This window comes from Saccostrea cucullata, unplaced genomic scaffold, assembly GCF_032062105.1.
Source record: "Saccostrea cucullata isolate Sc308-1 unplaced genomic scaffold, CSIRO_AGI_Scuc_v1 ctg2296, whole genome shotgun sequence".
Classification (NCBI taxonomy): domain Eukaryota; kingdom Metazoa; phylum Mollusca; class Bivalvia; order Ostreida; family Ostreidae; genus Saccostrea; species Saccostrea cuccullata.
This window is the reverse complement of record NW_026930278.1, coordinates 1-9272: the sequence shown is the minus strand read 5'-3', so window position 1 is coordinate 9272 and position 9272 is coordinate 1. Positions and strand designations below refer to the sequence as shown.

The window sequence follows — 9272 nt, the reverse complement described above, 5'->3', positions numbered from 1 at the left end:
AAATAAACATAATTATAAATTTAAACCGTTACCTTTTATTTTATTAATATTTATAGATATGTTTCATTTGTACAACAAATTCGATTAAAGCTTGTTCTGCATAAGAATTAATTTAAAATGTTCTTCAGTATTAAACTGATTTTTTTTTTCGAACGAAAAAAGAAATTGCGGAAATTTGTTACGCGTGTGTTTTAGTGATATCTCTAGTTTCTTTTTATAGATGATAGAAATAACTTTTCTGTTTCCTGTTTTTGCTAAATTTTGAGTTTCATTTCTGCAGCAGAAAGAAGAGGAATGAACAAAAAAATTAAAGCTGTAAGTGCGGAGAATAATAATGGATTAAACTACATATACTGCATTGTAGATGGGCAATGTGTTTGAGTACTTTTCAAGTGAATATTTTTGAAATGTGTTGTATATATATTTTTTAAAATGTATAAAAACAATCAAAACTTGAATGCTTCATGAACCTGTAAACTATAATTTGAATTTTCACTATATAGGAAAAGACTTCAGACGAGTATGAAAATGTTATCTCTAGTAAGCCCACCACAGGTACATCAAATGAATCGCTGGTAAGTCAAAGGTAAATTCTGCTATAGGCAAACATTTTAAGCACTAGTCATTAAAAATCAAAAACATTTTTTCATCCCTCCCCCTCAACAGCAAGAAAATTTCAACATCAATGCTGAACTTTTCCAATTTTTCCGGAATTAATTTATAAAAATGTTTCCTCATCTTCGCTAGCCAAGGGTTTTTGATTCACTACTGCGTTCGGGGATATTCTTCTACTTTGGGAAAAAAAAAACCATCGATCTCATTCTATGAAAAGGCAAACTGATGAATGGTGTCATCCAAAATCTTAAAATTTGTGTAAAATATGAATTAGAATCTATATTGAAGATGTATGTTAACTTTGCACTTTAAATAACAATTAAAAAATTAAAACCTTCTTATTTATATTTATTTAGATTTTTTAGATTATTGATTATATATTGTTTAACACCGAGTCGGATCTTGTATATGAGAAACATTGAGTCCAGCAATTGACTTTATATGTTATGTTAGCAAAACTGTAAACGTATTAAACGAAAAGAGAATATTTTCTTTCACTTTCCCCCATAGTTACTAAATCGGCTGAAAATGTATAAAGGATAATGAAAATGTCTAAACACATAATTATAATTATGCACGTTTTTGTATTGTCGTTGTTTATATGAAAAAAGGTATATTAAAGTTGTTTTTTTCTAATATGTGCATGTTTTCCTTTTCCTTTATGAATTAATCCTTAAAATAATCGCCATTATGTTTGTTCTTTAAAAAAATACAGTTTCAAGAAACAAAATTCGATCATTCAGTTGAATTTTTTTTATATTGAAGAATGACGACCACGCGTATGAGCCGGTAGGTCTTTATTATTTATTAAATTAAAATTGTCTAAATATATATATTGTATATTTATAAGACTAGCAGTGTGTTTTCTTCCCAATTAACACTGGGTCTCTTCTTCATGGATGTTCTTTGTATTGTTCAAATTCAATCTTAAACTTGTTAATCTTATTTGAAAGAATATTTTGCAAAATTTTCTACGTATATTTTCTTATGATTTATTACAAATAAACTTGTATTGGTCTTAAACAATATTGTTTAGGACATGTAACTTACAATGAACTCTTGTTTCTTGAACGTTTATCGATAAAAATAAAATTTTGGAGACATTTATGACAAAAAAATCATAACATTAAAAAAGGAAATCCATTTACATGTACATGTGACCTCAGCATATTTTGATATATGCATTTTTAGCTCTACTGGTCAGAGACCAGAAGAGCTTATGCGATAGTAATGCGTCCGGCGTCCGTCCGTCTGTCTGTCTGTAAACAATTTTTCAAAATGCTACTCCTCCTAAAGTTTTGGTCTGATTTCAATATAACTTGGCATACAAGTAGAATACACTAAGATACATAATTCTGTGTATCGGTTTTTGATTTCGATGAACGGTGTTGCCGTGGTTACTAAAAATAGAAATTTGTGTGAAATTTTTTCATAATGCTATTCCTCCTACAGTTTTGGTCTGATTTCAGTATAACTTGGCACACAAGTAGAATACACTAAGAAACCTAATTCTGTGTATCGGTTTTTGATTTCGATGAACGGTGTTGCCGTGGTTACTAAAAATAGAAATCTCTGTGAAATTCTTTCAAAATGCTACTCCTCCTACAGTTTTGGTCTGATTTCAGTATAACTTGGCACACAAGTAGAATACACTAAGATACATAATTCTGTGTATCATTTTTTTTTTATTTCAATGAACGGTGTTGCCGTGGTCACTAAAATAGAAATTTCTGTGAAATTCTTTCAAAATCCTACTCCTCCTACAGTTTTGGTCTGATTTCAATATAACTTGGCACACAAGTAGACTACACTAAGATACATAAATCTGTGTATCGGTTTTTGATTTCGATGAACGGTGTAGGCGTTGTTACTAAAAATAGAAATTTCTGTGAAATTCTTTCAAAATGCTACTCCTCCTACAAATTTAGTCAGATTTCAATATAACTTGGCACACAAGTAGAATACACTAAGATACATAATTCTGTGTATTGGTTTTTGATTTCGACGAACGGTATGGCGTTGTTACTAAAAATAGAAATTTTTGTAAAATTCTTTCAAAATGCTACTCCTCCTACAGTTTTGGTCCGATTTCAATATAACTTGGCATATAAGTAGACTACACTAAGATACATAATTCTGTGTATCGGTTTTTGATTTCGACGAATGGTGTTGGCGTTGTTACTAAAAATAGAAATTTCTGTGAAATTCTTTCAAAATGCTACTCCTCCTACAGTTTTGGTATGATTTCAATATAACTTGGCACACAAGTAGACTACACTAAGGTACATAATTCTTTATATCCGTTTTTGACTTCAATGAACATGATTACCTTGGTTAATAAAGAGAGCAATTTCTGTTACTCTCAAAATGCTACTTCAAATACAGTTTTAGTCTGATTATAATATAATGTGGCATGCAAGTAGACTACACTAAGAAAGAGACTTATTCAAGGATCATTATTCTCTTTTTTGCTAGTGTAAAGTTTCAATTCCCAACTGTTTAAGTACTTTCCTCTTCCTTTGCTATAAGTACAAACTAGTAGAGCTTCAGTCTCGACAGAGACTTCTGGTTTCTTGAATATTGGAACTCTCAATAGTTTAAATATTTGAATGACAACCGTTCGAAGTTCTGTATTTACTCCAAACTGGTTAATTAAAAAATTAGAACGTGTCAAAAGTTTCATTGTCTCGTAATTCCACGTAGTATGCTAGGAAATCGGGTTGGTCGAGGTGGGTTGGTCCCTCGTTATTTTCCGAAGATAAGTTTATTGTTATTAATTTATGATAGAAGTTTTGATAAATGATCGGTCAATACCCACTTTCACTTTTAATTAACAAATAACCCCTACCCCCACCCCACCCCCCACCCCCACCCCTACCCCTCGCAACGCCCCAACACACTTACATGTATAAAATATTATTATGTGAATGGACACTTATTTTTTTAATGTCAAAGTGTTTTTTTTTTCCGAAAATTTTAGTTTTTTACCATTCAATTAATATTTTATTCTTCTTAACTTGAAAAAGTGTAAAACGTCATTTAAAAAAAAGAAATTTTCAAGTGCAATATTCAGGTGCTTCTCCATAAAGTGGAAAATATAAATAGCATCTCTATATTAGAACTATCGAAAATTGAAAAAAAATTTTGCAAAGAAGAAGCCTTTTGGTAACATCTCCTTTTTAATTGTTTGTGTAAATTAACAGCTCATACACGGACTGCTGAGAAACAAGAAATTGTCGCTAATACTTGCAATGTTCAAAATCAAAAGCATCACAACAAACTTAGGATGCTCTTAGGACAAGCTTTGTGTTGTCCAAAAGTTAGGAAAAACTAAGGCAAGTTCCTAAAAGGAAAACTTCGAGAAACTGACTTAAGACTATGACATTTCCTACGACGTTCTTAGGACACACCGTGGTCCTAAGATAGCTTCATGAACATGCCAGCAGGGCTTTAATTCTTTATATTATACATGTATATATATAATTTCGAAAGACATTTTATTGGAAACCAACAACTCTTAGACCTTTTGACCTTGACCTTGGAGATTTCCCTACTTATGAAAAAACTCTAACCTTGGTCATAACTTTTGAACGGTAATGGCTAGTGCACTCATACTTCACATATGTAATTCTTGTGAGAAGACGCTTTATTGGATACCAAGAACTTTAACCCTTTGACCATTTCCTTCGAGTTTGACCTACTCTTAAAAAGCAAACCTTGACCATAATTTTTAAAGGGTTAAGGCCAGTGCTATCCTTGTGACAAGACATTTCATTTGATATCAAGAACTTTGACCTTGGAGTTTCGCATACTTTTTTTTAAAAAAATCAGCTTGACAATAGCTTTGAACGGTTAGGGCTACATGTAAGGGCTTCCATACTTCAAATACTAGTATGTGTTTTTTGTGGCAAGACATTTCATTGGATACTAATAATCTTGACCTTTTGGCCTCGGAGATTTCTGTTCTTATGAAAAAAACTTTAATCTTGGTCCAAATTCATATTTCACAACTGTATTTTCAGTGCGAATACCCTACTTTGGGTACCAATATAATAGATTTGGATTTAAGAAAAGTTTAATCTTCGCTACGTTGCCATACGGGGGGCATCAGTGTTTCACAAACACATTATTTTGAGCATGGTTTCAGTCTGTTATCTCCTATTTCAATGGAACATATTTGTTCAAGACTAGTGTGTCGTCATCCCTTATTGTCACTGAGCAAAGAGTTCAACATTATAGTTCCCTATCCAGTGAAAATCTTTAAGCTGCGCAGTACACAGGTATGTACATGAAAATATATGCAGCACATCAGGGTTATCCGTTTGATTCGAACCTGCGGGTTCTCAGGTAGAAACATCTATTGTTTGGACTGTAAACTCCGATTAAATTATAAATTTTTAAAAATTAAATTAAGTCTCACATAGATGTCAAATTTAGATTTGTGACCGGACTATCTATCAATGCGTATGACATTAATGCGTGTATTTTATTTGAATTGTAGATAGAGTTCAAAGGTTACAATGGCAGTGCAGATTGTGAGGCAATAGAGAAAAGAAATCGCACGGGGGATGGTTTATCTGCAAATCAAGGAAAACAAGATGAGGTAGAGAAATAATCAAATTTTGAAACCAGTTTCAATCAAACAGCGACGGTTTTGAAGAATCTAGGCATCTGAAACGACTGTCTCTCCGTTAAAATTAGCAAAAAAAGTTCATTATCCTAAAATGTATTGATGAAGGTTGTTCACAAAATTACATAAACTCTCTAATCTTTAAAATTTTATGCAATTTAGACAAATACCAATCACCTATCAAGATCACTGGACCTTTTTATCTAGGCATTGTAAATACTTTTTTACAGCTAGATTGCAGGTAGCACCTTTATGTCGTCCCTTTAAAAGAAAAAAAAATTACTATTTGCGACTATTTTTACTATTTTGTCTGATGAAGTAAGCAATGGTCAACTTACATCTTGTTTTCAATTATCGTTATCAGGCATTACAAGTTTCTATTCCGACAACTGACCTGAATGCACTACTCATATGAAGACATATACAAACTATGAAGCATAGCTCGTCTATACAAACTAATACAGACAAAGCATTCTCGGAGTTGCTTCCCCTAGATAATCCTACAAAATACATATATTTATGAATAGATTGAATTGTTATTTGAAAAAGAAACCAATAGTTCTAATTATTTAAAGATAGATTTCATCAAAATTTTTAATGGTTTTTTTTTAAAGAAACCAAATGTTAAAACATTCTAAAAGGGAGTGAATTTTCTTTAAAATATCAATTTTGAGTTATTGTTATACTGTATTTTTCTTTATTACAGTTGAGTGGCAGACCTCCATGTATTAACATAATTAAAAAAATTCTGACAAAGAAGACGGTTGTGATTGGAGCTGTCGTTATCATTATTGTTGGTATTTTATTAGCAGTTCTAAGGATGATGTGACATAAATGCTATCTGGGGCCCTTTTTCCACGAATTATATGTAATATATAACGATGTTGGTAGTTTTCAAACATGAGTGAATAAATACGACGCCTTTTGAATAATTTCAATAGTTCAGACACATTTTAATTATAAGGGATACTGCATTATCTTTGATTTTTTTAGACCCTATCACAGCTAAATTTGGTCAGGTTTGTGAGAATATGTTCTTTTATGGAAAGAGAATGGGCGGGTCTTAGTACAAAAGAGGGATATGCGTGTCCGAGAAGACCTTATATGGCTATTGTTTTTATTTGGCACATAGTCATTATCATCGGATTGTCCAATCCGATGACAGAACAACAAAACATACTGGTTTACTACGTTTACATTTTATCACAGACACGTGGTTTAAGTCAATGTACCTGTTATCCTTTTCTACATTTCAAACTTTTATAATGGTCAGCTAAATGAGGAAATTGTACCTACCTGAACGCGTATATTTTAAGGGCTTCAAAGAGTGGGGCGGGATTAAAATGCAATGGGAATTGGATGTAAACATGATACCCCTACCACATTAAAAGATCTATATCTTTCAAATCACGTTTCTATTTTTGTTTAAAATAGTATTCTATAAAGGTACACATATCAGTGATTAGTTATAGACAGAAATTTTAGTAAAATTTAGACATTTATTTTTTTTTCAATTTACCGGGGGCCGCAAGTCACCTCATCCTTTATGTATTGATTTAAATTGTTAAATCAATTAACATCACATACTACTCTTCATGTATACGAAAAGCGAGACTTAGTGATTATACGAATTCATGATGATCGATTGATTGTATACTGTTTAACGTCCCTCTCCAGAATATTTCACTGATATGGAGACGTCACCATTGCCGGTGAAGGGCTGCACATTTAGGCATAATTATGCTCGGCACTCAGGGCCTTTGAGCAGGGAGGGATCTTTATCGTGCCACACCTGCTGTGACACGGGGCCTCGGTTTATACGGTCTCATACGAAGGACCGCCCCATTTAGTCACCTTTTACGACAAGCAAGGGGGTACTGAGACCTATTCTAACCCGGATCCCCACGGGGCCATGATGATCGATATTATTAAGATTAATTATATAGTCATATAAAAAAATGCAAAAAATAATTATGTATTTATGAGTGTTCCAAAATATGTTTGTTTTATCTTGTCTTGAGAATATATCACAAAGAACTAGAAAATTTTACGCTACATGTATGTACATGTATATGTACAAAAAAAAGATAGTATTGTCATTGTTCATTTGTTAAAGTACCTTAGTGAGGCATGGGCTTCTGAACAATTCTTCATTGAATAAAGATTGCGAACATTTTATTTGTCTTTGTAAGTAAGTTTTGAGTTTTCAGAATATGCGGTCTTCTTTATTGATCCAAAGACAACCTCGACTTTTCTTTTCATTTTTAAAGCAAGATGGATATTACATAATTTATTTCAAAGGCAAAATATGTCAACATTTTTGTTTTCTTAAATTTTCGAAAATTCGTTAGCCCACATTGTTTTTCTCACAAGAAAATGCTACATTTTCCTTACAACAAAACTTTATAAAACTTGAGTCAAACTGTATTGCGATATGTATTGCAATATTTTCAACGAAAATAATATGGCATTTTCTTGTTATATTCATGTTAATTTACATGCAGAGTGTACATAACTATGCAAAGTAACCCAAAGGAAAAAATCTTGATGATTTTATTAAAGGTATGCTCAGAAGTACATTCATAAAACAGTCTTCTGTCTTACTGTATGGCTTAATAACAAGTCTTTCTTAAATTTAATTTTACATTTAATTATAAACTTTGTCTAAGCATTTTGCCAATATACGAGGGTTGTCCAAAAAGTTCGTGGACAATGACGTTTTTGTTAAAATAAATGGTTCTTTATAAATATTTTGCATATCAAAATATTTCTTATGAAAACCAAGTCATAATGATTTAAGGGGGGCGACTATAGTTTTCTTGTGTGAAAACTACAATAGCGAAACTCTTCATTTGTATACCATATATAACTGACATTAACTTCAGTGTACATGCAAAGTTTAGGGGAAATCTACCGTCCAGGTATTTTTGAGGGACCGTCTCAAAATACAGGTACATTTACTATAGGATGATATAGGAAAATGCCAAGTTTTAGCACTTTAAAGCAAATTATACAAATACTACAATTATAGACATTTTGTTCAAACTATAATATATGATTAGTAATACTATATTATACAATATATGTAAGAAACACAAAATTCTACCCTCTTGGTACCAGAGGGGGCATCTCAAAATGCAAAAAATTAGCAAATTTTACTATTCTTATAAAGTATTATAAAATATGATGTGCACAATGGATTCACATGAATACATAATAAAAATATTGGAGATATTCTCAAATTTATATGTTTTAAATTTCAAGAGCGTATGTTTATTACTTTTTCTTTAATAATATTTTATTACCCCTTTCTTTAAGAGCTACAGATTATCATAGCGTCAAAAACACACTGCAACGACGTCAACCTACCTATCAATTGCAAAATCGGTTAAAAAATCAGTTATATCAAATTGTAATTACATTTTTATACCTATAATTTCTTAATTTTGTTTAATTTAAATAATTAAGCGAAAAAAGTTGCATTAAAACAGTAAATACGCTTCATTTTACTATGATGCGCGAAATATTGCACAATGGAAACTATAGTCGGCCCCTTAATTTTTATTTATGGACCTTAATATTGTTGTAAAAATAGTAGTCTTTAAAGATCGTAGATACTGGCAGATAGTGCGCACGGACCAAGGTTAAAATGTCATAAACTCTGATAAAAAATGTTCGGATTAGTTTAATTATTATCTACATAAAACAAGTCAAAACCTGATAAAAATTATATGTAACACAAACTAGAGGTACTGTGAGCAATGAGCTCACTAAATGATACCCCCTGCCTCCCATAATGTCCATGTGTTGCTATTTATTGTTTTACGGTAATGTGTTAAGAGGAATAATTCGTCCTATCAATTGTTATCCAGAAGCATCTAGAGCTGCCAACCCCTACGATTTTGGCGTAAAGCGTACGAAATCAGCATCTAAAATACGCCTTACGATTTCTTTCTATATTCTTCCGATTTCAGTTTTTCTCGTTCAAAGTTTATAATACCGGTATTTTCATAGCTGGCAGTCTATA

At 31.7% G+C, this 9272-nt stretch overlaps 1 protein-coding gene across 2 annotated transcripts; it reads left to right on the top strand.

Moving 5' to 3' along the window:
• The first annotated feature begins 277 nt into the window (after nt 1-277).
• On the top strand, nt 278-6776 carry LOC134283545 (uncharacterized). 2 transcript variants are annotated; one of them, XM_062766059.1, is made up of 5 exons: nt 278-315; nt 504-575; nt 1381-1404; nt 5117-5218; nt 5952-6776. In XM_062766059.1, the coding sequence occupies exons 1-5, from the start codon at nt 295-297 to the stop codon at nt 6072-6074; spliced, it is 342 nt and encodes a 113-aa protein (XP_062622043.1). In that variant the 5' UTR covers nt 278-294; the 3' UTR covers nt 6075-6776. The 2 variants fall into 2 exon arrangements, with proteins under 2 accessions (XP_062622043.1, XP_062622044.1); XM_062766060.1 differs by lacking the exon at nt 1381-1404.
• The last annotated feature ends 2496 nt before the right edge of the window (nt 6777-9272 follow it).